At 41.0% G+C, this 27,579-nt stretch overlaps 1 protein-coding gene and 12 non-coding genes across 13 annotated transcripts in view; 1 reads left to right on the top strand and 12 right to left on the bottom strand.

Moving 5' to 3' along the window:
* The window catches only part of myo1d (myosin 1D), a 148,093-nt gene that overhangs the window by 84,747 nt on the left and 35,767 nt on the right, over positions 1-27,579 (top strand). The window contains exons 17-21 of the mRNA XM_084740389.1: positions 3,152-3,375; positions 4,217-4,355; positions 5,739-5,843; positions 6,040-6,153; positions 26,048-26,202. Of these exons, the coding sequence (XP_084596515.1) occupies positions 3,152-3,375; positions 4,217-4,355; positions 5,739-5,843; positions 6,040-6,153; positions 26,048-26,202 (737 nt within the window). The remainder of the gene's footprint in view (positions 1-3,151; positions 3,376-4,216; positions 4,356-5,738; positions 5,844-6,039; positions 6,154-26,047; positions 26,203-27,579) is intronic.
* Positions 10,190-10,261, bottom strand: trnap-ugg (transfer RNA proline (anticodon UGG)). Its single transcript has one exon. It is a non-coding gene; the product is annotated as a tRNA-Pro (tRNA).
* Positions 10,710-10,781, bottom strand: trnap-agg (transfer RNA proline (anticodon AGG)). Its single transcript has one exon. It is a non-coding gene; the product is annotated as a tRNA-Pro (tRNA).
* Positions 11,250-11,321, bottom strand: trnap-ugg (transfer RNA proline (anticodon UGG)). Its single transcript has one exon. It is a non-coding gene; the product is annotated as a tRNA-Pro (tRNA).
* Positions 11,889-11,960, bottom strand: trnap-cgg (transfer RNA proline (anticodon CGG)). Its single transcript has one exon. It is a non-coding gene; the product is annotated as a tRNA-Pro (tRNA).
* trnap-agg (transfer RNA proline (anticodon AGG)) lies at positions 12,218-12,289 on the bottom strand. The gene has a single exon. It is a non-coding gene; the product is annotated as a tRNA-Pro (tRNA).
* trnap-ugg (transfer RNA proline (anticodon UGG)) lies at positions 12,758-12,829 on the bottom strand. Its single transcript has one exon. It is a non-coding gene; the product is annotated as a tRNA-Pro (tRNA).
* Positions 13,397-13,468, bottom strand: trnap-cgg (transfer RNA proline (anticodon CGG)). Its single transcript has one exon. It is a non-coding gene; the product is annotated as a tRNA-Pro (tRNA).
* On the bottom strand, positions 13,726-13,797 carry trnap-agg (transfer RNA proline (anticodon AGG)). Its single transcript has one exon. It is a non-coding gene; the product is annotated as a tRNA-Pro (tRNA).
* Positions 14,266-14,337, bottom strand: trnap-ugg (transfer RNA proline (anticodon UGG)). The gene has a single exon. It is a non-coding gene; the product is annotated as a tRNA-Pro (tRNA).
* Positions 14,903-14,974, bottom strand: trnap-cgg (transfer RNA proline (anticodon CGG)). The gene has a single exon. It is a non-coding gene; the product is annotated as a tRNA-Pro (tRNA).
* trnap-agg (transfer RNA proline (anticodon AGG)) lies at positions 15,232-15,303 on the bottom strand. The gene has a single exon. It is a non-coding gene; the product is annotated as a tRNA-Pro (tRNA).
* On the bottom strand, positions 15,561-15,632 carry trnap-ugg (transfer RNA proline (anticodon UGG)). The gene has a single exon. It is a non-coding gene; the product is annotated as a tRNA-Pro (tRNA).

A 27,579-nucleotide genomic window follows, 5' to 3' on the forward strand; every position in this document is an offset into this window, starting at 1 on the left:
CCGGTACAAAACACACAGGGATCAGAGGCTAAAAAGAGTCACACTAAATAATGACACTTATTAAGAGAAATTACATTGCTTTAATTTGTCAAAGTTAACAGAGAACCTTTGAAGAATCAGAGATGTTATCCACAGAAACCAGGCCAGTAGGATTTAGTCGGTATCAGTTGACATCCATGGGGACAGAGTTCTCTTTTTTTTCAGCCTGATAGGGCTGATCTCAGATTACTGGACATATAACACATGATTACATAAACTTTACGGCTTAAAGGATCCAAATTTAGACCTTTCTTTTCTGGGAAGCACAGTACGACCCGGCTGTGTTGGTGATTTAGACGGCTGACTGGCCTTCTTTTATTGATTTCAGTGTGATTCAGCTTCTTAAGGCCACCCTCTTTCTATTCTCCGCTGGAGGTGACTCCATGCTGCATTCACTCTGTTATAAAGTGACATTTCACATTAGAAAATAATGTCAAAGCAACATTATGTAAGATTTTTTTTTCCAGTTCTTTTGTGCATTTCACTTACGCACAACTGTTGTAAATATGGACAGCTGAACACACACATTTGTTTTGAGTACATTACTTAGTCTTGTCCAAAATTAGCAATGTCTTTGCAAACAGCCAAACATCAAGCAAGTGAAACAACACAAGACTTAGCAATCCAGCTAATGTTACTTACTAGCTGGGATGGAACGATACCAAAAACTCAAGGTATAATAGTGCTATGATAAAAAGTCCATGATACAATAATTAGCACCATATTTAAACAAAGTAAGATTTAGAAAAAAATATTAAATAATAATTCTGATGTGGACACCATTTTTTGTTCACAGAAAATTTGTTTTTTCTGCAGTTAAAGTGTAGCTAGCTAAGCATGTACGAAAAAAGTGGCATGAATTCTCTTCGGTAGTGAATGTTTGAATTATGTATGTACAATATAAGTCCTGTCATTAGCCACGGTATCACAGCGTTCGCTGTCTGAGTTTTCAAAGTCCCAGCAACCTCCAAGCTGCAACCCACATGCTGAAAACAGCAAATTACTGCCTGGGATGCTTACGGTACGAACATAAACGAGCTAACAGCTTGTCTCCTGACATGCAAATGTTCCACCAAAACCAGTTCCCCCTGATGGGATCATGGTTTTGGGTAAAATTAACACTTTTGCAAGATCTTTTGCAGGTTTTGGGTTTCCTTTTAGGGAACAATGTTTAGAGAACAATGAACGATGTGTCATCAGAGATTAAGGAAACATGCTAAATTGAAATACTGGCTTCACCGACAACAACACTACACCCACAGTGTCCTCCTTTGAAATTTCTGTTCTGGCCCATAACTGGTGTTATTTTTTGCCCATTTCACGTTAATTAGACCTCAAATTAATGTTGGAAATTATCTGAATGAGTTAGTGAGTCATAAGAAATCATGGATAATCTTTTAGAAGGAATAGATGTACAAGTAAACTGTTACTAAAACATATTTCTGAAAACATTTTATGTTTGATCAGTACTGTCAGTTTGACAGTGAGCTGTGTGTGTTTTGACAACCCCTTTTACCCAACTTTAAGTGAACGAAGCGTGTATTTGTGTTGGTCTGAGATGCTGGTGGTCTAATTCGACCTCTAGAGTAAATGTCATATACCGTATCTTTAAGGTACAATACTTACACAACGTTGTTTTAAACACATATATGCAGCTGATGTGGTTAAACGGTTATCATCTCGAAATGACACAGATGAATCTGCTGCTTCCATATTCCAGTGGTGCATGACTTATCTTCTTCTCTGCCAATTATTACACCACCAGGTCTCATCGGGGTGAAAACCGCCTCCTCCACAGTTTTAATATGCAAATGCAGGAAATCCTTTTCGGTGCCTCCGGGCCACCCCCACACTTTGAAAGATTAAATTGATCCTCATGATGATTATTCTGCATCACACTTAGATGATATCCAGAAGTGAGCCTCCGGTGCAGTGTGCAGTGTTGCCTTTAATTTGAGACTATTCAGTCTGTGACACTAAATGCACTTTATTACTGATTATTTAGGACTATTTAGGTACAATGCAGTCAAATAAACGTGTAAATAATTGAGAAGTTGTGTGTGTAAGAAGGAGAGGGAGGTTACAGTAAAAGGGGAGCATATGGTGGTGATTTTAGTGCAGAGTTATGGCTCCCTGGGGTCCCACTTACATCTATTATTCATGCCTTAGAGGGTCTGATAGCCACTCAACCTATGGTTGGTTACAGGCAGGCTTGGGGGTCCTTAATTTAGCCCTTATTGTAGTCTGAATCCATGTTATTCAAACTTCACATGCACTGATGTAAAACAAATAAACATGTGATGATGTGTAATCAATTCTAATTATGAGTAATGGAACAATTTCTTTGCATAAAACTGGAAATTAAGAAAATGACAGTATGACACATTGAAATACACCTTTATATATTAGCTATTATTAGTATTTCTAGCTATATTATGTACTTTCACTCCTTGTGATTTAGATTTTAGTGCAGTGGTCTTACCCCACAAATTAAAAAAAGTACTTTAAGTTAGTGGTCAATATTAGACCAAATTAATGAATAAAAATCTGGATACAGCAGTTTTGAATGTCCCCTCATTGGTAAATTTCCTCCAGTAATTAAAGGGGAACTCCACTGATTTTGTGCATAAATATCAATGTAAGTCTACATGTTCCTGTGAAGCAGCAACGATACGTTGTAAAGATGAAAGTAGTTGCAGACTTGTTCCCCAAAACTTTCTGCCACTGTTGTTGCTGGTGACGGAGCTCCTGACCCTGTCACTGCATTCTGCCCCTACACTGCCCCTATCAGTCATGTGTGTATTACATCTTGCGGATGCGTAGCATTCATTTCTGAGGACATACGCAACTGTCGCAAATGGACGCAGGACACATGAGGCAGATGTCATGCATACAGTATATCTCCATCTTAAATGTCCACCAGGGTGCAGGTTATATTATATATCTGTATTCTGTTTCTTATGAGTCCCGAACTTTATGTAGCACAGTACTTATTACTCAATAACCTGTTCCAGGTGCCATGCAGCGGTTGTGTTCCAACATGTGAAAATACAGAATGTGTGGTTTGGTTTCTCTAATTGTCCATTTTCATGATGTCGTCCTGTGTCTCCAGGTGTGGAGGGGCACCATCGCCAGAATGCGATACCGGCGGATGAGAGCGGCCCTCGTCATCCTGCGGGCCTACAGACGCTACAAGGTCAAGTCCTACATCCGCGAGGTGAACCGGCGCTTCAAAAACGTCCGATCCATGAAGGATTACGGCAGGCATGTGAAGTGGCCCACGCCTCCCAAAGTCCTGCGCAAGTTTGAAGAGGCACTCAGAAGCATCTATAACAGGTTCTCAAAAATTATGTTTTATACTTTATCTTCTCGTATGACCACTCTATTGTATATTGTATATACATTTCTAAGTTCAGATAAAGGTGTTTTTCATATACAAAAAAGCGAGTTTATCAGTTTGAACATTAAATATCTTGTCTTTGTACAGTATTCAGTTTTTATATAGCATCCCACATTTTTTGGAATTGGGGTTTGTACGAACAACAAGCTTCTATATTTGTGCCTGATATGGATGAATTTTGGGGTCAATTATTTTTTATTTCAAAAGATTAAAATATAAAGTGAAACTGGATTTAATGTTTAACAATGTACCATTCATTTCCATTTATATAATTCAAAACCAAGGCAGCAGATGAGCTTTCTCGAAATAAAATGTTTTAAATTGCTTTCTTTTGAAGATAATCACTTTCCTAAATTGGCTGAGCTAAAACTAAAAGTGGATCTGACCGCAACTGCAGGAGAGAACGCATCGCCTCGTGTTATTTTACATCCAGATGAGTCCGTTTGAAGCAACTTACACGTTTCCTTCTGCCTTTGGCTCACACTGGGCATTGATTTTTCTTCCTCCATCAAAGACTCATCACCGCCTTTCATCCCAACGTCTGTTTGTTTGCTTTTTTTCTATTTGAAGCTGGGCACAGTAAGAAAATAGACTTCCTGGAGAATGATGTTGGCTGTCAGGATGTGTGAGTGAAAGGCCAATAAGTGCAGTACAGCTGGGGTCTGCTGCAGTTCCCGCCGACCGAACTATCAAGGCCTTGTGCGTGAACCTCAATGGAGAAATTCGATTTTCCCCTGTTCTTACATTTCTCTCTTTGTGCGATGTCTTTACCTCCAGGTGGTGGGCTTGGACACTGATCAAAGGCCTCTCTCCAGAAGAGGCCCTGCAGGTGAGGGCCAAGGTAGCCAGCCTGGAGGCCCTTAAGGGCCAGAGGTCTGACTTGGGTCTACAGAGAGCCTGGGAAGGAAACTACCTGGTGAGTAAGTGGATGGCAGTGTGGGTGGGGTTGGAGAATAAATAAATTAAATATGTGTCTGTATATTTTGGATGGAGAAAAGTAGAACACAGCAACAGAGAGAGAAGAATGAAAGTGTGAGATTTGTTTATGCATGTTTGTCTCTTATTGTGTGTCTTGCACACACACTGTATAATAAACTGCGCCAGAGCCTCGGTGACGTCACCCATAGGTTTCCGTGTGGTGTTTCCAGCACTCACCATCTTTGCAGTGCTTGACTCTACTTAATTCTCGACTGATGCAAAAATGTGCGAAGAGGTAGAGTGTGAGTGGAGCTGAGGCAGCCAGATTAGGCGGCTGTGACAGCACCCACCTGAAACCTTAATATAATTTAAATGGATGAGTTTTATAAAAATTCACCCTCGTACAGTTGTTGTGAACGTGGGAAGTACCTAACAAAACTATCTTTTGCAGCAGGTTGTAAAATGTGTATTTTTCCTCTTATATCTGGCATTTAAAGAAGGCGGTCTATGGGAACTGACTCTCTTTTGGAGGCAGTCTTAAGTGGCCATTTAACAAACTGCAGTTTGTGGCACTTTTTCAGCTCTGAAGTTTGCTGGTTGGTCCTGCACCTACGTTAGGGCTGCATATCCAACATTAACACTTTTTTGTATCAGCTGAAATGTGTCTGTAGCAATGTACCAATAACTCTCAAATGCACACGACAAGAAGCAGACAAACAAATGCAGCGTAAATGTAAAGAAGCCTAATGAAAGTAAATAGACCCAATGCTAAGGATGAGTGACACATACATTTAATCCTGCAGCTTCGTAACTTTTCTACAGACATGGAGATAATAATCTTTTATCTCTTGGTAAGAAAGCGAAAAAGCATATTTCCCAAATGTGGAACTTATCTTTTGAGTTATATAGGATCTAGAAAAAGTACACGATGTGTACATTAAATCTGCGATGACAGTAACAGGGTTACTGTTTTCATCATATTTCATCATATTTATTTGTTGCCTTCTGACGTGTCACACCAGATTCAGAGCTGGGTTAACTTATAAGGGCAGCGGGTGCCGAAATAAACAGGATTCTCCCTGTTCTGCCTGGCTTCCCAGTTTAGGTGTGACGATAAACCAAAATTTTTGGTTTAGGTACCTTGAAATTGCTTGAAAAGTGCTTAAAGGATACTCTTAAAAGGCTGTACAAACCCTGGAGTAAATTTAATATCAGCGCTTTGATAGATTTGGCTCATAGCCCAGCCCAAAGAGAGTGTGTAAAAGATGTTAATGTAAATCTGATTAATGCCAGTACTGTCTCTAAATTCTTTTAAATGAGGCTGGAGTGTTTTAACAGATTTATTGTGGGGTTTTTTTTTGTTTTTTTTTGTGGCCGACAGAAGCGAGACAGCCCCGACACAGCTGCATCATTCACACTGGTTTCCAGCGAGCTGCAACGGAAAGACAAATTCATGCGAGTTCTTTTCTCCTGCAACGTCCGCAAGGTAGGAGGCTGTTAGAGCATTTATCCACCACTAACCATGTGAACACACAGTCGCAACATGTATACGTTTGCACAAACAAACAAGCCCGACTGCTCCTGGTTTGCTCCATCCCCCTGCAGGGTGTTTAGATGTGTGTGTGTGTGTGTGTGTGCACTTATCCTGTGGGGTGACTAATGAGGAGCTTTGTGCTTTCCAGATCAACCGTTTCCACAAGGCGGAGGACCGGGCTGTGCTCATCACTGACCGCCACCTGTACAAGATGGACCCCCTGAAGCAGTACAAACCCATGAAGAGCATCCCCCTCTACAACGTATGATACTCTACTCCTTTAACAGCCTCCTTTATTACAAACACACGCTGGTAAACAGAGGGCGGCTCATTGGGAACAGGTGTGACTGCATTTTAGCACAGAGATTACAGGCTTTGGCTCAATGGAAGAGGAGATCTGCTAGTTGCAAATCCACAAAACACTGTTTCGTGTGCAGCTGATCAATACGAGTCAAAATGACAATGATTTATGCAGGATTGCTTCTGATATGAGTTAAATTACATTACACACTTGAGCGACTTCAAAATGAAACACCATGAATCATAATACCTCAAGATAAATGTGCCAATTCTGCCCGTTGATTCATCTGAAGTGTTGCCAGGTGTGAATATCATGACAAAGTATTCATATATGAATAAGAAAGATGAATATGAGGTGAACAAACAGCTCTTGAGGATGAGGGATTATGGTTCTTTTGTAAATAGAAACCAAAACTACACACACCTAACATTAGCCGTGCTACAACTGCTGCTGACTGAGCAGCTAATTTGAGAAGACCTGGAAATGTATGTTGCATTGTAGGTGGTTCCTGCTCCATCATCAGCTGAGGGGTCCACGGCCTGGAAAATGCTGAAACCCCTCGATTTTATGATGGAACATAAGGGAAAGCTACATTTAGGTACTTAAAATTATCTAAAAATAATAATTACTTTGCTGGAATTGTTTTTTTTTCCTTGCAAAATGCCTCGTGGGCCTATAGAAATTGTTCTGATGAAGCCAACACTGAGGGGAACTCACTCATAGTTGTTTATTATGTGATGAAGAGTTAATTGACAAGTAGAGATTGTTTTGTAGCCAGAGGTCAGAATCAATGCTTTACATAATGTATAACACATAAGAAAACATTAAATCACCCAAAAGGTATTGAACCCATTTTAGAACAAATTAAAAACAAAACCAACACCACAAATTTAAAATCAACTAAAAACAACAACTGATAAATCAGCACAGAATGAGTCAGTTACAAATGAAGGTTGACTCAAAAGCAGCGGAGAACATGTACATCTTAAAAATGCATTTAAAGCTTGTCAAAGGTTCTGTGACTCTACACAACTTGTGGACGTTTGTACCAGCTCTGTATGTCAGTGTTTGTCAAACTTTTTGTGCCCAAGGCACACCAAGGCGCATCTCAAAATCTGAAGGCACACTTGCGTTAATATACATGTTGAATAGCCTCTAACCTACAGAGGCAATGAGTAACCTGCTAGCCAATCAGAGGCAGAGGAGAGTTCCTGGCGTGCAGGTGGGGGGAAAAATTTAGGGGTCAGTCAATCAGGGCAATAGATGTGTCACACTCTAATAAGCCCCACCATCTGGCAGTTGAGTAAACAGTGAAAACTGGGGTTCCTTTCACAGAAGGTTTTTAAATGAGTTGTTTTTTAGGATGCACAGGCTCACAAAACAGGTGCAGCTTCTCTGTTGTGTCCTGGAAAGAGGAAACGCCACAAAAGTTAGTTCTGTGCAAGGTGTGGTTATTTCCAAAGGACAAGTAATAAGTTACCTTTCCTCAGGCAGATATTTGATAGATTTTTTCCGTGCACACATGATGGAATGAGATGATGAAAAGATGTTCAACAAAACAGAGACGTGACCAGAGTTTTTATGTATTTACTTAATCGTTTTTTCCTTTCAGAAGCTTACTATGCCATGGCTGTAATGGGTGTGCTATGTCAAGGCCACTTACATCTCTGTCAGTCCTGTTTTAATATTCATTTAACTGCAACATCCATCATGATAAATGCTCCTGTTTCCGTCAAAGAAAGGTGTCTTTACACCCTCCTCCTCATTTGAGAGACCCTCCACAGCTGCGAGTGTGACTCCACACAGAGTCACGCTCATCACAGAGTGGGAGGATGTAGGGGCCAGATTGGAGCAAGTAAATTAAAAATTCATTCATAACTTTTTCTTTAGCAGTATATTTTAATAATGTTTGGTTGTCGCAGGTTCGGTTGGTAATATTTACCACGTTGATTTGGTAAAAGAGAGTCAGAGATGTATTTTAATCCTAAACCATTGATAGATGTGTAGATGAGCAGCAGTAATTTGAACTCTATCCCAATTAACTGTTTGATACAAACTAAACTACTTGTGGGGAAGTTTAATTACAGTGGCTGCCTCATTATACCGAGACCATACTGCATATCAGAAAGAGCACTCGAAGCCGACTGCAGTGGAATAAAATGTGTGAAGTGCCTCGTTTAATTATTGAAGATGTAGTGCAGTAATATGATTATTTTTAACATGCTTCTCACACTGTAGATTAGTTTAAATTTCTATACATTTACACATGTTGTAGAGCACTATATGTTGGTTTTAAAGCAGGGTAATAGAAATTTTAAATATGTATTTTAAATTAGCAGTTTCAGGAAAGCTCTGAAAGTGGTTGAACATGCAGCATATCGTTTAAATAATGTATAAATAAAATAACGTGTACGGTGTATCAGTTTTACAATCATTTTGTTTACCATTTATTTTTATTCTGCAACAAATTATTAATAATTACAGAAAGTCCCAGATACAAGCTCTCTAGTGCTGGAACAATCAGTTGATTTATTGATAAATACATCAACAGGAAATTCACTGTCAACTACAAGTATAATCTAATGACCATTAATATGCCTTAAAGAGCAAAAATATCAAATCTTTGGTGGTTCCAGCTTCTCAAACTTGAGGATTTTCTTGTTTTTTTCTGTTTAATGCCATCGCTAATTGAATATCTTTGGATTCCGTTTGTCAGACAAAACAACTTGACATTTTCTGACATTTTATAGAGCAAGCAATTATTTAATTAATCTGAAAAATGAGCAGATTCTTCATTACTTGCAGTCCAACAAGAAGCTTTTTTTAATTTTAAAGAACAGAAAGACATTAGCAATATGATATTCATGCACTTCTGGTTGAGTTTTACATTCCCTCTGTATATCCTGATGCATGTGATATAAAAAAATACACAGGGAAGCCATCAAACAGGGGCTTCCCGAAGCTGTGGCAGAGGTGACGGTATTATCTCTGATTTCCCAGCAACCTGCTCTCCTGTGGCAACATGTCAACATGCAAAAATCTCATTCAGCGCTACAATTGGCTGGTTTTAATTCATATTCACACTGTGATAGGCCCATTAAGGCTGCTACATGCACACAGCACATGAGGCTGTTTCCATGGCAAATGTGTCCTGTGAGTGTTTGTGTGTGTGTGTGTGTGTGTGTGTGTGTGTGTGTGTGTGTGTGTGTGTGTGTGTGTGTGTGTGTTGACTTCATGCTACTGTTGTTTTTCCACAAGCAAAAACTGGTTTTGGTTTTTCTTTTTTTCTCTTATTTTCTTCAGTCCTATCACACAAATATAATTAGTTTTTAGCCGTTTTGTGACCTGGTCAGAAACAAACAGTTTTAGGAATTACCCTTATTGACTGTCTCACTGAAGATCCATAGTCTCATAAGACTTCCTGGTGCCTTGTCATCACCCTAATCTGACTCACACAGGCGGCGCTCTCCTACCCTTCTGCTATCTGCATGTTACCATTTTCAAAATCCCCATTCGTGCAGGAAAAAAAAATAACCTCCAAGCTAGCCATTCGTACACTGACAATAGTAATAAAAAAATTACGCTAACCTGGACATTATTGGTACTATCGTAAACAAGCTAGCAGGATTTAGTCATTGTAATATCAGGGCTCATCTCCCCACATGCAAATGTTCCAATGCAACATAGGCTGTCAAACTGATTTTCATCCTGGGCCACATTAACAAATGCAATTTTGTGTTTGTTGGGGGCTTGTTTGGGATTTGAACCTCTCACACCTAAAGCAGGAATCATAGCCCTATCACTGTTGAATGACAGTAGAAAAACAATCAGAAGTGAAAGTTCTTCCATCATTTCAATAGAACAATGCTAGTAGTTTTCCTCTGGCTTCCAGTCTTTGTGCTAAGCTAAACAGCTTCCGGACACATCATGTTTCAGGGTCTTGCCAGCATTGCCACAATCCTTGCTTTCTTTTTTTGAGACACACTGTTCTTGTTAAGGGCTTGTCTGGGAGTTGAACCCAGGACCTCTTGCACCCAAAGCGAGAATCATACCACTAGACCAACAAGCCACAAGCAGTTTTTCCCATATTTCAAAGAAAGAGGCGGAATCAATCACTGTTGCATTGCAGTACAAATAGCTTTGCAGCAGTACTAAATTTTCCATCACTGTGGTGCAGCTATGCTAGCAATTTTGCCAGCAATTTTGCCCCGCTTGTAGTCTTTGTGCTAAGCTAGGCTAAAAGCTCCTGGACATATACACACCCTAAGTGAGAATCATACCCTTAGACCAATGAACCACAAAGAACTCTTCCCCTTTTTCAATCACAGTAGGAGAAGTGCTAATCTTTCCATCACTTTGGTGGAATGATGCTAGCAGTTTCCCCCTGTTTCATGTGTTTGTGCTAAGCTAGGCTAAACAGTTTCTGGACATGTAATGTTTTAGTATTACTGCAGTCCCTGACTTCATTCTAGCATGTACAAAAGCAGCTTCTGAAACACACAAGCTGATCTTGTTAAGGGCTCGTCTGGGAGTTGAACCCAGGACCTCTCGCACCCTAAGCGAGAATCATACCCCTAGACCAACGAGCCACGAAAATGTTTTGATTTTTCAAAGGTAGACGGCAAATTCACTGATGAATTGCTGCAGGAGGACCTTTGGAGCTAAAACACAATCAGAAGAACTAATTTTTTAACACTTTGGTGAAACTATGCCAGCATTTCTCCACTGCTTGTAGTCTGTGTGGTAAGCTAGGCTAAACCGCACCCGGACACTTATACACCCTAAGCAAGAATCATACTCCTAGACCAACGAGCCACAAGGAGCAGCTCCCCTATTTCAATCACTGTTGAATCACAGTAGAAGAAGTGCTAAGCTTTCCATCACTTTGGTGGAACAATGCAGGCAGTTTCCCCCTGCTTCATGTGTTTGTGCTAAGCTAGGCTAAACAGCCTCCGGACAAGTAATGATTTATGGTCTTGCAAGCATTGCTGCAGTCCCTGACGTCATTCTTGCATATACAAAAGCAACTTCGGAGACAGACACTCTACTCTTGTTGAGGGCTCGTCTGGGAATTGAACCCAGGACCTCTCGCACCCAAAGCGAGAATCATACCACTAGACCAACGAGCCACAAGATGTGATTCCCATATTTCAAAGAAAGAGTCGAAATCAATAACCCTTGACTCACACTCAGAAGTGTTCATTTTTCCACGACTTAAGTGAAACTATGTTAGCTGTTTCCCCCTGCTTTTAGTCTTTGTGCTAAGCTAGGCTAAACAATTCCCCGACATGTATGTATCCTAAGCGACAATCATGCCCCTAAACCAGCATTTCCCTGTCCTGGACCTTGGGGCCCACTGCCCTGCATGTTTTAGATGTTTCTCTGCTCCAACACACCTGATTGACACCCTTTACAGATGCCTGATAATAACCTGTTCATTTTAACCAGGTGTTTTAGAGCAGGGAAACCTCTAAAACAAGTAAGGTAGTGTGCCCTAAGGACCAGGAAATGCTGCCCTACACCAACAAGCATTTCCCCTGTTTCACTTACTATTGAATCTATGTGAATGTTTCCATAACTTAGTTGTGACTATGCTAGCAATTCCCCTCTTTCAATCTTTGGGTAAGCTATGAGATTTCAGACATGTAATGTTGCAATTCCATAGTCCATAAGCACGCACAACCTGTTCTTGTTGAGGGCTCGTCCGGGAATTGAACCCGGGACCTCTCGCACCCGAAGCGAGAATCATACCTCTAGACCAACGAGCCACAAAGAGCTCACCCCATATTTCAAAGAAAGAGTCGAAATCAAGCACTGTTGAATAGCTTTATAGCAGTGTGATTTTTTCCACTGCTGTGGTGGAACTATGCTAGCAGTTTCCCCCTGATTGTAGTCTTTGTGCTAAGCTAGGCTAAACAGCACCCCTTATGCACACTAGGCAAGAATCATACTCGTAGACCAATGAGCCACAAGGAGCTCCCCTCCTCAAAAGCAGCTTCTGAAACACAAAAGCTGATCTTGTTAAGGGCTCGTCTGGGAGTTGAACCCAGGACCTCTCGCACCCTAAGCGAGAATCATACCCCTAGACCAACGAGCCACGAAAATGTTTTGATTTTTCAAAGGTAGACGGCAAATTCACTGATGAATTGCTGCAGGAGGACCTTTGGAGCTAAAACACAATCAGAAGAACTAATTTTTTAACACTTTGGTGAAACTATGCCAGCATTTCTCCACTGCTTGTAGTCTGTGTGGTAAGCTAGGCTAAACCGCACCCGGACACTTATACACCCTAAGCAAGAATCATACTCCTAGACCAACGAGCCACAAGGAGCAGCTCCCCTATTTCAATCACTGTTGAATCACAGTAGAAGAAGTGCTAAGCTTTCCATCACTTTGGTGGAACAATGCAGGCAGTTTCCCCCTGCTTCATGTGTTTGTGCTAAGCTAGGCTAAACAGCCTCCGGACAAGTAATGATTTATGGTCTTGCAAGCATTGCTGCAGTCCCTGACGTCATTCTTGCATATACAAAAGCAACTTCGGAGACAGACACTCTACTCTTGTTGAGGGCTCGTCTGGGAATTGAACCCAGGACCTCTCGCACCCAAAGCGAGAATCATACCACTAGACCAACGAGCCACAAGATGTGATTCCCATATTTCAAAGAAAGAGTCGAAATCAATAACCCTTGACTCACACTCAGAAGTGTTCATTTTTCCACGACTTAAGTGAAACTATGTTAGCTGTTTCCCCCTGCTTTTAGTCTTTGTGCTAAGCTAGGCTAAACAATTCCCCGACATGTATGTATCCTAAGCGACAATCATGCCCCTAAACCAGCATTTCCCTGTCCTGGACCTTGGGGCCCACTGCCCTGCATGTTTTAGATGTTTCTCTGCTCCAACACACCTGATTGACACCCTTTACAGATGCCTGATAATAACCTGTTCATTTTAACCAGGTGTTTTAGAGCAGGGAAACCTCTAAAACAAGTAAGGTAGTGTGCCCTAAGGACCAGGAAATGCTGCCCTACACCAACAAGCATTTCCCCTGTTTCACTTACTATTGAATCTATGTGAATGTTTCCATAACTTAGTTGTGACTATGCTAGCAATTCCTCTCTTTCAATCTTTGGGTAAGCTATGAGATTTCAGACATGTAATGTTGCAATTCCATAGTCCATAAGCACGCACAACCTGTTCTTGTTGAGGGCTCGTCCGGGAATTGAACCCGGGACCTCTCGCACCCGAAGCGAGAATCATACCTCTAGACCAACGAGCCACAAAGAGCTCACCCCATATTTCAAAGAAAGAGTCGAAATCAAGCACTGTTGAATAGCTTTATAGCAGTGTGATTTTTTCCACTGCTGTGGTGGAACTATGCTAGCAGTTTCCCCCTGATTGTAGTCTTTGTGCTAAGCTAGGCTAAACAGCACCCCTTATGCACACTAGGCAAGAATCATACTCGTAGACCAATGAGCCACAAGGAGCTCCCCTCCTCAAAAGCAGCTTCTGAAACACAAAAGCTGATCTTGTTAAGGGCTCGTCTGGGAGTTGAACCCAGGACCTCTCGCACCCTAAGCGAGAATCATACCCCTAGACCAACGAGCCACGAAAATGTTTTGATTTTTCAAAGGTAGACGGCAAATTCACTGATGAATTGCTGCAGGAGGACCTTTGGAGCTAAAACACAATCAGAAGAACTAATTTTTTAACACTTTGGTGAAACTATGCCAGCATTTCTCCACTGCTTGTAGTCTGTGTGGTAAGCTAGGCTAAACCGCACCCGGACACTTATACACCCTAAGCAAGAATCATACTCCTAGACCAACGAGCCACAAGGAGCAGCTCCCCTATTTCAATCACTGTTGAATCACAGTAGAAGAAGTGCTAAGCTTTCCATCACTTTGGTGGAACAATGCAGGCAGTTTCCCCCTGCTTCATGTGTTTGTGCTAAGCTAGGCTAAACAGCCTCCGGACAAGTAATGATTTATGGTCTTGCAAGCATTGCTGCAGTCCCTGACGTCATTCTTGCATATACAAAAGCAACTTCGGAGACAGACACTCTACTCTTGTTGAGGGCTCGTCTGGGAATTGAACCCAGGACCTCTCGCACCCAAAGCGAGAATCATACCACTAGACCAACGAGCCACAAGATGTGATTCCCATATTTCAAAGAAAGAGTCGAAATCAATAACCCTTGACTCACACTCAGAAGTGTTCATTTTTCCACGACTTAAGTGAAACTATGTTAGCTGTTTCCCCCTGCTTTTAGTCTTTGTGCTAAGCTAGGCTAAACAATTCCCCGACATGTATGTATCCTAAGCGACAATCATGCCCCTAAACCAGCATTTCCCTGTCCTGGACCTTGGGGCCCACTGCCCTGCATGTTTTAGATGTTTCTCTGCTCCAACACACCTGATTGAAACCCTTTACAGATGCCTGATAATAACCTGTTCATTTTAACCAGGTGTTTTAGAGCAGGGAAACCTCTAAAACAAGTAAGGTAGTGTGCCCTAAGGACCAGGAAATGCTGCCCTACACCAACAAGCATCTCCCCTGTTTCACTTACTATTGAATCTATGTGAATGTCCATCACTTAGGTGTGACTATGCTAGCAGTTCCCCCCTTTCAATCTTTGGGTAAGCTATGACATTTCAGACATGTAATGTTGCAATTCCATAGTCCATAAGCACGCACAACCTGTTGTTGTTGAGGGCTCGTCCGGGAATTGAACCCGGGACCTCTCGCACCCGAAGTGAGAATCATACCTCTAGACCAACGAGCCACAAAGAGCTCACCCCATATTTCAAAGAAAGAGTCGAAATCAAGCACTGTTGAATAGCTTTATAGCAGTGTGATTTTTTCCACTGCTGTGGTGGAACTATGCTAGCAGTTTCCCCCTGATTGTAGTCTTTGTGCTAAGCTAGGCTAAACAGCACCCCTTATGCACACTAGGCAAGAATCATACTCGTAGACCAATGAGCCACAAGGAGCTCCCCTCCTCAAAAGCAGCTTCTGAAACACAAAAGCTGATCTTGTTAAGGGCTCGTCTGGGAGTTGAACCCAGGACCTCTCGCACCCTAAGCGAGAATCATACCCCTAGACCAACGAGCCACAAAAATGTTTTGATTTTTCAAAGACAGAGGGCAAATTCACTGATGAATTGCTGCAGGAGGAGCTTTAGAGCTAAAACACAATCAGAAGAACTACTTTTTTAACACTTTGGTGGAACAATGCAGGCAGTTTCCCCCTGCTTCCAGTCTTTGTGCTAAGCGAGGCTAAACAGCGTCTGAACATGTGGTGCTTTAAGATCTTAGAAGCATTGCTGCAGTTCCTGACTTCATTGTTGCATGTAAAAAAGCAACTTCGGAGGGCTCGTGTGGGAATTGAACCCAGGACCTCTCGCACCCAAAGCGAGAATCATACCCCTAGACCAACGAGCCACAAAAAAAATGGCATTTTTCAAAGATAGAGGGCAAATTCATCACCGATGACTTGTTGCAAAATGAGCTTTGGAGCTAAAACACAATCAGAAGTGCTGATTTGTCCATCACACTGGTGGAACTATGCTAGCAGTTTCCACCTGCTCATAGTCTTTGTGCTAAGCTAGGATAAACAGCTTCCAGACATGTAATGTTTTAGGGTCTTGCAAGCATTGCCGCAATGCTTGATTTCATTCTGGCACATACAAAAATAACTTCTGAGACACACAAACTGTTCCTGTTGGAGGCTCATCCGGGAATTGAACGTGGGACCTCTTGCAAAATATCAACAAGGGTTGGTTCAGTTTGGATAGCAAACCAGTGATTTGGTGGAATTATCAACTGTAGTGAAAGAAAGAAGAGGCAACACAACTGAAAGGAGTCGAGTTTGTCCCTGAACTTTCTTTGACAAACTTATTTACTAGTTCACATTTTAAATAGTGTTTAAAGTGTTGGTGCAATAGAATCACATTTAATCTAGGCTTAGACTAAAGACTAAGCTGAGGTTTAGAGAGAGGCTTAAAACTACTCTTCTTTAAACAAGTTTAAAAGTTTGGTGTAACATAATTTTAAGTTAAACCATGACTTTAAATTAACCCACTGCAACCCAACCTTAATATGAACATTCTGCAGGAAAAGTTTTACTCACATTAGCTTAACAGCAGTGTCTATCTTCAGCTGTGGCTACATAATAAGAGCAAAAAAGAAAAATAAATGTTGAGTTTCTGTTTACTGAGATGCAGGTGAAATTGGGAATTAATGTCTGTCTCAAATATAAACCTGTTCCAAATAAAAGCCTGGTTCTCTGCACTTTTCAGGTAAACTAAGACCCTGGCTATTATCTGGCAATTTAAAGTAGGCACATTTCCCACAATGTCAAACTATTCCTTTATTCCTTTTTATTCCAGTTCCAACCATAATCCTGAAACCAAGCCTTACAGTCACGCAGCCCTTTGAAGAGGTGATGACTAGCTAATACAATCCTCACTCTTCATTACAGAGAGCATCTAATTTATGCAGCTGAAGGTGAATTGCCAAATATTCATTTCTAGAATCTAATCCACAAACTGTTGATGGTATTTCTTATTTATCCATCTCTGCCGTCATGCTCTGCTATGACAAATATTGCTTGCGCAGTTTATTCACACCATTACTGACCTTGGAGGTGAGGCAGAAATGAGACAGGAAGTGAAGGTGTAAAGCATTAATCTGTGAGGCGGGTACGCCCCCGTCGTCTGCCGAAATGAGTGAGATATGAGGCCGGTGTGCGGTGACAACTGTGACAAGACACCCCAGTGTTCAATCTGACAAAGTGACAAGAGGGAATTAGAGAGCTCAGAGACGGACACCCAAAAGCCTGTATCGCTGCATCTAGAAGTGAAATGAGGGGATGGAGTCGAGACAGATGGTGGCAGAGAGGGAGCCGCATGAGTTAAGGAGATTTTTAGTTATTGTTCATTCAGAGAGAGTGACTCACACACACACACATATACGCACACACACCAGGTTGATAGATGAGGCTCAGTCCCATACACAAGGCATATGGGAAGCCATCAGTGTTGGAGGACGGGAGGCGGGCAGATACTGTGGTTTGCAGCTTTCGCACATTGACTCAGGGCACACAGAGCTCCACAAACACATTATAACCAAAGATATACGTGAGGGTAGAGACTTTTACAGTTAGTTTTAAACATGAAACAACATTTTTTTTTTTACAGTAACCTAAAATGAACTCAAACAGATAAATAGTATTGGCAATGACACTGAAAGTTTTACAGGATAGGCTCACATTTTTTTACATTCGTGTCATTATAATACTCGCATGTCCAAATTCACATCGACAGGGTTTTTGGTCTCAGTGATTCTTCCTCCTGTCCATGCTGGATTTAAGGTGATTTCAGTGAGAGTGATGGTGGACAAAACCCACAGTCCTCCTTCTGTCATGTCAACGCATTTAATGTTCAACTGAAGTAAATATGAGGCTTCAGTAGTTTGGATCAAACAAACCAAGTGGAAATCTTTTAAAGTCATGTTAGTCCTGTCTGTCACTCTGCATTGGCTCAGGAAGGAAACACTGTCGGGGGAAACAGACTAAAAGTGTTGTACCTTTGGAAGAGACACACTTTATTTGACTGACTCACAAAATGTGAGTGAGACGAACACATTGTTAGCTTTGGTCTTCTCTTCTTAAATTCGGGCTTAAAACAAAATAACACACAACCAACATAAAACCATTGGAGTGATGCGTTTTAAGAAATTCTAATCTATAGTGTACAGACAGCTTTTTAAAATGTGGATTATTTTTTTCAAAATGGAGCTAAAATGGTGAAATCTCCAACTTCCAACTTCAAAGTGTACAAGGTGCATGAAGCCACAAGAACTTTTTTGTGGTTTTTCTAGTACAAGGTCAGAAAATCTTCAGAAGTTCTTAGTTTTCAGGAACACAGCATTAGTTTGTGTCTTAGTTATTAAAATTTCTCTTCCTTGTATAACTCTCATCCCCAAGCCCACTGGTTCCTTCTGAACATGTAAATCTTTAAATACACACAAATATATTGCTTTATTTCTATACAGTAACAGAAAGGTATTGTTAGTCATATCGTGGGATTTGTTGGCAATGAGAAAAATAAAGAAATTGGCCAGCCTTATCATTTAACAGGATTTGGCTGCCAGACCCGATGAGTCTAGATGCAGAATATGGTTAAAAAAATTAAATGCGACACATCTCAATATGTTTTAGCTAATAACCGTGGCTGTGTGTCTGTTTAGAGAAGTTCATTCATCCCTTCAGTCACCAGCACATCGCTGATTGTAACCGCTGCCCTGCTGTGTCCACAACGCCAGACCTTTTTTAACACAGTAAATGTCAAACCGAGTGGGTGAATGAATTGGCCGCGGTGAAAAGGTGCAAAGGAGGCGGGTGAGAAGACGCGTAGAAAGAAAGAAAGAAAGAAAGAAAAAATAGGGGTGAGGAGGCAGGAGGCAGAGATAGAGATGTCCTGTAGTCTGAGAGCCACAGCAGCGTGACGCTGGGCTATCGATTGGAGAAGGTCAAACAGAGGGGAAAGCAGTTAGCTCATTGTTGATTAGCGCTGATAGGCTAACACCGTAGCATCCCCCTGGCTGCCCTATATGGTGTATTTACTGCTGCTCCTGCAGGGCAGCAGAATGGGAGAATGGGCGGGCTGATAGATGGTCAGTACTAGAGTGAGGAGCCAAAACTGTCTGCCAGAGGATTTATTCGCCGATTAATGCCTGTGCAGCAAAAGTGAGATCATTACACTCTATTTCTTGTTGAATAAAACAAATACTGTTGAAGAAACGGTGAAATATCCGTTCTGCATCAGTGATTCGGCTCGCTGCTCCTCATCGTCTTTTCTTGCCTTTTCACATTTCCTTTTTTTCTGCCCCCTCCTCCTCCTCCTCTTCCACCCATTCCCACCTCCTCTCCCCACCCCTCTCCCTTCCTATCTAGTGCCGTCTTTCCCCTCTCCTCTCCTCTCCTCTCCTCTCCTCTCCTCTCCTCTCCTCTCCTCTCCTCTCCTCTCCTCTCCTCTCCTCTCTGCTGCCGCTTCTCTCTTCCCGTTGTTGTCATGCCAACTTCCCAGGAGACAGTGTTGTCATGGATACCGAGCGGCAGGGCAGATCAGCTGATGTCTGGTGTCGTTCAGGCATGTGCACAAATCGGTCTCCTGTATATGCACTCTTTTCCCTCTGAGGCTGATTTGTGATCCCTGCGGCTTCTCGTCTTCCTCGCGCTCTTTCTCGCCTTGTTGTGTTTTTTTTTTGTTTTTTTTCACCCTTGATCCCTTCACTTCAGTCTGTTTGCTCTCGACCTACCACCACCCACAGCTGCAGTGTGGCTGTATAGACTTTATTAAATCAGGTAAATGGTGTACAGCCATATCATGTTATTTTAAACCAAGAATAGATTAAAAGAGGTAATTTTCATTTGATTTTTATTATTGTGTCATGCACAAAATAATGTAGTTAAATAGAAATAATAACGTTAGCCAATTTATAAACATTACAGTCTCATACAAGGTATTCTTAACTCTGCAATAAAACTGCAATAGAGGAGAAATTGTTATTCAAGTAATAATAAATGTCATTTGTATAGCACCGTTCATGTAAGAAATGCAGCCCAAAGTGCTTCACATAAAAAGAGACAGAATGTAAAACCAGGGATAGAATGGAAAATAAGATGCAATAAAATGTGAAATAAATAAAGTAAAAATAAAATAAAGATGAGAATTAAATACAAAGAATGCATCTTCACATGAATAAAAACCCTCTAGGTAACAAGAGTATAAGTAAGATTTTAAAAAAGGGTTGACAATAGAATTCATAACATAAGATGGAAAATACAACCCTCTGAATATTTATGATAATGATAATAAAATTAAAAGGACAATCTGTAATATATTTACTTGAGTAAGTGTCTGTTTATGAGTGGTAAGAAATCATGAATAATCTTTTAGGAGTGGATATTTATAAATTGAGCATTGTGTTAGTGGAGTTTGGCAGCAGTGAGACAGGCACCGACTGAATTCAAACTCCAGAGTGTATTTTCAGAGCAGGATAACAGGCTGAACTTTACATTGACAGACAGTTTTAAACAGCTGATCAACGTACAGTCGAGGACTCGTTGTCGCTTGTTATTTTCAAATTATAATGCTGCACTCATCTTGTGTTCCTGCACTTAATCCATCAATCATATATTAAACAGGATTACAACCTATTTAATATTCTGTCTATGGCTCCAACTCACTATTTGAACTGCAGGACTCGTTTTTGCATGTGCAGCTGTTGCATATTTCTCCTCTAACATTAAAAATAGATTATATAGAATGAGTAAATCTACTAACATTGTAACCAAGAGCAGAGTGATGAAGGTGATGAAGCATATATTCTAATTGTGTTTATAAATTCATGCATCTTGGAGGCAGCTTGCAGGGGATTGACTTTATTTTTCCCTGTAAACATCAGCCTGGCTCACTGGTGCCCTCGTAGCCTCTCAACATGAATGGCTGCACAGCTTAACTCGTTATATGATAATCATTTAATCGCTGAGCCCTCACTCTTTGTGCTCGCTGCTTTTCTCCCCATCTATCCTTACAGGACCATTGTGGGATGTGTGATTTAACAAATAAGTTGCACCCATAAGGATACACTGGGGAGAACCTGCTTTTTGTCCTCATGACAACTGCAGAGCAGAGTGGATCGGGCCAGAGAGCACTTGACAATAAGCATTGTGGTCCTGGCTGTACAGCTACACTCTGTACAGGAGTTCACTCACGAGTGTTTTCACTAAAATACACCCACTGCTGTTACTGTTTGGGAACATGGCATTTATAAACCCAAAGCAGACATTGGAAAACAAGTTGTCGCTCACCAGTGGTGCAGTCCTCTTGGGTCAGACAGCAACAAGTACGTCCTTGAGTTTGAATCGATTCATTGTTTTGAGTCATTTTTAAATATCCAAATAGTTCAAAGTCTCTTATTTCAGCTTCTCAGATGTGAATAGTTTCTCGTTTCATTACTCCTCTGTGAAAGTAATCTGAATATCTTTGGGTTGTGGACAAAAAAAGGCATTTGAGGACGTCATCTTGGGTTTTGGGAAAAACTGATCTACATTTTTCACTGTTTTCTGACATGCTATAGATCAGAAATTGGACAAACTAATTGATTAATCAAAATACTCTCACAGTTCGCGTTATTTTTATATCACTATATGTTATCGTATAGCAATTAAATCAAGAAACGGTTCAAAATAACCATGCCGTGCTGTATTTCATCACATTTATTTGAAACTTAGATACAAACAAAAACAACTGCCTCACATGAGACTCTCATCCTGGGTTGGTTTGGGTGCCTCCTGCTCTGTATTTACAAATTCATTCTCCTCCTGCATGTTTTCTCTCTTCTTCTGTGGCGGTTGGCAAACCAGCTGGTGCATTACCGCCACCAACTGTCGCTTTCACGCCACGTGAGAACATTTCAAGCAGTCCTGCTGACTGAAACATGTCACCTTGCAAGGCAGCTGGATTTGCGAGATCACGTTAGCTCGACGATATTGTCCAGACAGTCTTCTCCAGGGTTGTGAAGGACAAAACCGCTCAGTAGACATTATATGGAGGATAGTTGTCTTTAGCTTTGTTGGTAAATTATTAAAACATTTTTTGCATGCAACTATCTTCTTCCACACCTTTACTTTTTCATGGTCAGCACGTCTCTAACACTGGTTTGTGTGTCTCCTTACTCATTCAGATGCAGTTCAATGACACAAGTTAATGACACGACTCTATAAGCTGATTTGCCCTGTCTACTGATTCTTTTCTCAATAAGCGATGAATAATTTCCTCTGTAAAATGTCAGAGAATAGTGAAAATCTAAGTCTAAGGTTATGTGTCCAACTTGACTGCTGCTACTGTAGAACTCAAGGATATTGAGTTTATTATCATGAAGGACAAAGAAAAGCAGAACATCTCCACAATTCACAGAAACACACCTCCAACTTGATTTTTAATAGTTGTACTCACAGATTGCATCCAACATTTTAATAGACTGATCTCGCTCGGCGTTACATGCAATGAGCCTAATGATTATTATCTCTGAGTGTAGGAGCCATTATTTATCAACACTAATTAACACAAATAAGTTGGACTGCAGTGATGAAATGTATCATCATCCTCAAGTTTCGTCAGTTTCGTGTGGGTCGGCCAGACAAACACTCAAACAGATGGCCGGGCAGATAAATGCCTCTAACAGATTTCGTACTCGCGGTAAAACTGATTTGGTGAATCAAGACAAAAAAATTAAACAAGGAAACGGATGAGAATGTATCATTAGCCAGCTCATTAGAACACTGACTGTCGTTCCAATCAATTAAGCCTTTAAAATATAAATGTAAATGTAATCGGCTCCTTGTAATTAACTGCGGGTGGATTGCTCGACAGAGAGGCATGGCTTTAGGCTTTAATTCATGGTGATTATGTGAAGTGTTTGTTTCCGAAGTCACAGGCGTCATGTTGGAGCTAAATAAGCTAGCTGGTTGTTTAGCCGCCGGTAGCATCCTGTCCTCCCCTGATGGAGAATTTGTCTCAGCGTTGCAGTCTTGTGAGTGGATATTAATGTACCTGACTGGCTGCCCTGTGGCTGTTTCCTCAACACACACCGCCTCAGTTCAGCTTAGAAAGACAAATTAAGAGAGAAATAAATGGCTAAAAACCTAAGGGAGGGAATGACAAAGGAGACAGAGGAAAGCCTGACTTTAAGGAGGAGAGATAACAGTATAAAAGAGGATGAAAGAGAAAGGAAAGGGAAGTTAATGAGCTCCTTTCCCTCCTGAGATGTATTTACCTGTGATGGTATTGGTTTCTTCCTGTTGTGTTCACTTTGAAGACCTGTAAAGATAAACAACCCAACCGCAAAAACTGGGATTCCCCTTTTAGCCTGGCTGCTGTCCGTTAGTATGTCGTTTGGGGGCTCTGAGTGGAAAAATTCGATTGGGCCTTGGGGATGCTGATCAATAAATCTTTGCTGCGAGTGCTGATTTAGGGCTTGAGTAGGAGAAATCCCACACAGCAGCAGACACCAGACACTGGCCTTGTTTTTTTACTGAATTGGTGGGTTTGTTTTAACCGGAAAAGCTTGTTAAAAGAAGGTATTCTTTTAATTTTGGGGTTGTGCAAAATACAAACAACTACAGTAGGTACTCTGTAATGCATCACGTTAATCAAGTATATACATAAACAACACAAAAGTAGAAGGGCGTGCACACCTCCTCCAAGACATCTGCAATCGCAACCACTTTATGTCTGATATACAGCATTTAAATAGGCTCATCTTGATTATATTGACTTGTAAGAACAGTAAGGATGACCGAGACGTTGCTTATTACTTACACACCTGCTGTATTTGTTTCTGCAGTGATGTTTGAGGTGGCGTGTTTTGTCACAGCACATCATTCCCATAATTACAAGACATCGACTGCAACGCTGAGGTGAAGAATCCAGTTCCTCAACCTGTTTATGAAAGTGACAAACCGTTTCTGTTCCCACTTCCTGTGATTCTGATCCACTCCAAAATGTAATGGGTTCTTCCATGGCTCGTGTTACACCCTTCCAAGTTACATGAAAATTGCTTCAGTGGTGTTTTTTTTTTTTTTTTTTTTTGTAATCCTGCTGACAGACAAAATAAACCAACAAAAAAACAGAACCAAAAACACACCTTCCTTGGCAGAGGTAAAAATGCATAACTTGCTCAGAAGAATTTGAAATTAGACATACAGTATCACTGTTACTGCAGGTAATAGACTCTAGAGTCTAACTTAAAACTAAAGCAACTACATCCATACACGCCAAAATGATTATTACGACTTTATTTACTGCATCAGTCAAGTTTATGTGTATCTATAACAAAAGTTATGCTTTTATTGAAGGCACAAAACTTTTTTAATCATTGGAAGAACAGAAAATACTGTAATTGTGACAATTAACAAAAGGAAAATTAATGTATTGTGATGATGAAGTGATTAGAAATTATGTTTGAACACACATGTTGAAGTGACTGAGTGACCTGTATGTTTAGTGATAACATGAGGTCTCTGCACTCTGAGGACTGAGTGTGTGATTTACTGTGTTTCACTTAATTGTTTGGCTCTTTGCATTTAAGTTCTTTGCACTGCATTTCTATTTAATCAATCAAGTTTTCAGACAATTGGTTGGATTGCTGGCACGTCAAAAATTTTGGTCATCTGTCTTGCAGTTTGAGCAGCTTCACTGTCCAACGAGGTTTAATATTACTGGAGTAATATTTTACATGTGGTGGCTAAAACTGTAGTCTTGAGAATGAACTTCGCTGCAGACCAGCAGAGAGACCACATTGTTCGCATCTTCCAGCCATCTGTGGCTCCATATTTTAATTTTCTTTCTTCTTACTTTCTGTTCATAGTGGATCTGCTCTGAAGTATCACTGCCTTTCTCTCTTAAAGCTGTCGTAGGCAGTTTATTTTTGGTGCCATTGGGCAAAAGTTCCAAAATAATAGTGAGCCACCATGAACAATAGAAAGACCCTGGAACTAAAGCAGCCAAATGAAATTTAACGTTATTATTTACACCTGTGCTTTTTCCTTCTTACCGACAAAACTCAACTCTGCTCAGTCACCCAGGGCAAATGCTGTGTCAGGCTAGTAAATCTAGCAACTCACTTGGGGAAAAAATAATTAAAAAAATTAAATATTTTGATAATCGATAAACTTTTCGTGCAGAAATGACAGAAAATGCTGTTTCCACACTCTGAATTTCCTGCTTTTCTCAGTTTATTGTCATATTAAACTGAATGTCTTCAGGTTTTGGTCTGACAAAACAGGACATCTACAGACATCACCTTGGACTTTCAGAAAATGGGATTGGCGTTTTTCATTATTTTCTCTCATTTTATTTTTGTTGCAGCCCTAAATTAAACATGACAGCTACTTTAAGTTTTTGTTGTTCTTTGATAACGGCTGAAAATGAACACAAGTGAAAAATATATTAGGATTGAACTCTTCCAACAGTGTGCAAGATTTAGTGGCATCTAGCCACTAAATCAGTTGGTTGCACTTTGCAACCAACTGGATACTCCTTACCTCACCCTTCCCTTCCAGGCATGTTTGAGACTCAGCGTGAAAAATGGAAAAGGTTAATCTCTCTGTGATACTGTAGAAACATGGCTGTGCATCATGTCGGACTGTGTGGAAGCAGATCCACACCCTTTGTAGATGTAAACAGCTCATTCTAATCTCTCAAAAACACAAAAAATCTTAGTTTCAGGTGATTATACACTAATGAAAACAGGCTTGTGAATATTATATTCCATTTCTGAATAAATCCCTGTAAATCTTTCACACTGAACCTTTAAATCACTCAGCTGATGTATGCGTGGTCACAGCAGGAGCACCAGCACTTCATCCGGGAAGCTACACAGATGCATTTTTAATTGTTCTCTGAATTAGATGTCTTTATTTGAAGGAATGAAATATCATAAGCAGCATTACATTTTTATTATCGAGGTTTTTCTTTTCCCACTGAAACAAGAGATCTGCTGAATATGCAGGTCTCTTCCCTTCACTTCCTGTGGAAGTTAAACATGATGAATTGTATCCTGCTGCAGCGACCCGAGTGCGTTCGTGTCCTCTGGGTTGTACCAACTCAAACCGATATGCATCTGTGTCTGTGCATGTGCTGTATTTGTGTTTATCTGCAGTGCAGATGGTTCAGTGGTGTGATTCTCAACACACACTCCTGCCTCTTCACATGTTTATGTTTCCCTGTGTACATGTTTATCTTTGTTTAATCGTGTGTCCTCTCTGTCTCTCTCTCATGCTGTCTCAGGTGACCGGAATGAGCGTGTCCCCTGGGAAGGACCAGCTGGTTGTGTTCCACACCAAGGACAGCAGGGATCTCGTGGTGTGCCTGCAGGGCATGGTGCCCGCCAATGAGAGTCGCATCGGGGAGCTGGTCGGCACCCTGCTTAGCCACTTCAAAAGGTGAGCGGTCGGGGGAAACAGCAGGCAACAGGTTAGGGTTGGTTGTTATGTTAAATTCACGATATGCTCACAAAGGTGTGCGTTTCCTGAGTTGTGACGTGGGGATGTGTGTGAGCAGCAAGTTTACTATGTTACATACACTATATACATTCTCTACATCCAAGAAATACTCAAAATAAACTCACAAAATAGACTTGAAGCATAAATAAACACTTCAGGTTGCAGTTACGCCTGTGAGACTCGGACACTGCTGAGCCTGCAGGAACCAGTGCAGACAGTGTAAAGTCAGAGTGTGTGTGTCTGTGCAACTATACCACTGCATCATGTTCCTTTATTATCATATCAATTACAGTGAATTATGTTGGTGATTTTAGTGAAAATGTAATATTATGACAGCTCTAAGATTTGCAAAATAAAATAAGAAAAATCTCCTCATCCAGTCACAGATAGCTGATGCATTTGTCCAGTCGTCCAGCCCTTCAACAGGTGGAGGTAGAAACAGAACTGAAGAATATCTGCCTGGTTATTTTCATCTGTTGAAATGTCTGGACTAAAGTTTGCTGATTGAAATGACCTGCGGCTGACACCAAGGTGAAGGTTGAGCCCTCCTTATTTATTTATTTTTTTCTATTAACTGCATAGCCCTGATATTTTTGATTAAGGTGAAATAACCTTCTCAACTGAATTTCTAAAACACTATATCAAATCCAGTAGTATTGTCCCAGATGTTGCTGCTGTTGACCGCTGTGACCTGTGGCAGCAGGATTTATAGGGCAGATCGAGTGCACAGTCACAGCTGCTGTCCTAACTTGAACCGTAATGTTCATTTAATCTGAGCTCAGAGCTCTCCTCAGCACCGGATACTGTGACGGCTAGAATTCATTTTGTTTCCAGCGTCCCGAGCAGAGAAAAAGATATCGATTAAATTAAATCCCTGAATCCTGCAGTCACATTCTCTTACTTTCTGATTCACTGAGGTTCGCTTCAGGACTGTCGCTTCTCTTACCACTCTCCAAAACTACAGTCCGTGATTGGCATATAAAATCCGGTGTATACCTTTATCGCTTTAAGACCTTGAGGAACAGACACAGATAACAACCCACTGAATTCATTCAAAGTACATTTCTAATACAGAGTCAGAAGCAGGTTTAATGGGAAGTAGTTATGTCAAATTCGGACCCTACCATCTGAAAGTTGCAGCAGAAATCGAGGCTCAAACCAGGCAACGTTTTTCCAATCTTCTATTGTCCGATTTTGGTGAGCCTGTGTGAATTGTAGCCTCAGTTTCCTGTTCTTAGCTGACAGGAGTGGCACCCGGTGTGGTCAGCAGTTTCTGAAATACTCAGACCAGCCCGTCTGACACCAACAACCGTTCCA

The sequence above is a fragment of the Lutjanus erythropterus genome, chromosome 17, assembly GCF_056507025.1.
Source record: "Lutjanus erythropterus isolate fLutEry1 chromosome 17, fLutEry1.hap2, whole genome shotgun sequence".
Lineage (NCBI taxonomy): Eukaryota > Metazoa > Chordata > Actinopteri > Lutjaniformes > Lutjanidae > Lutjanus > Lutjanus erythropterus.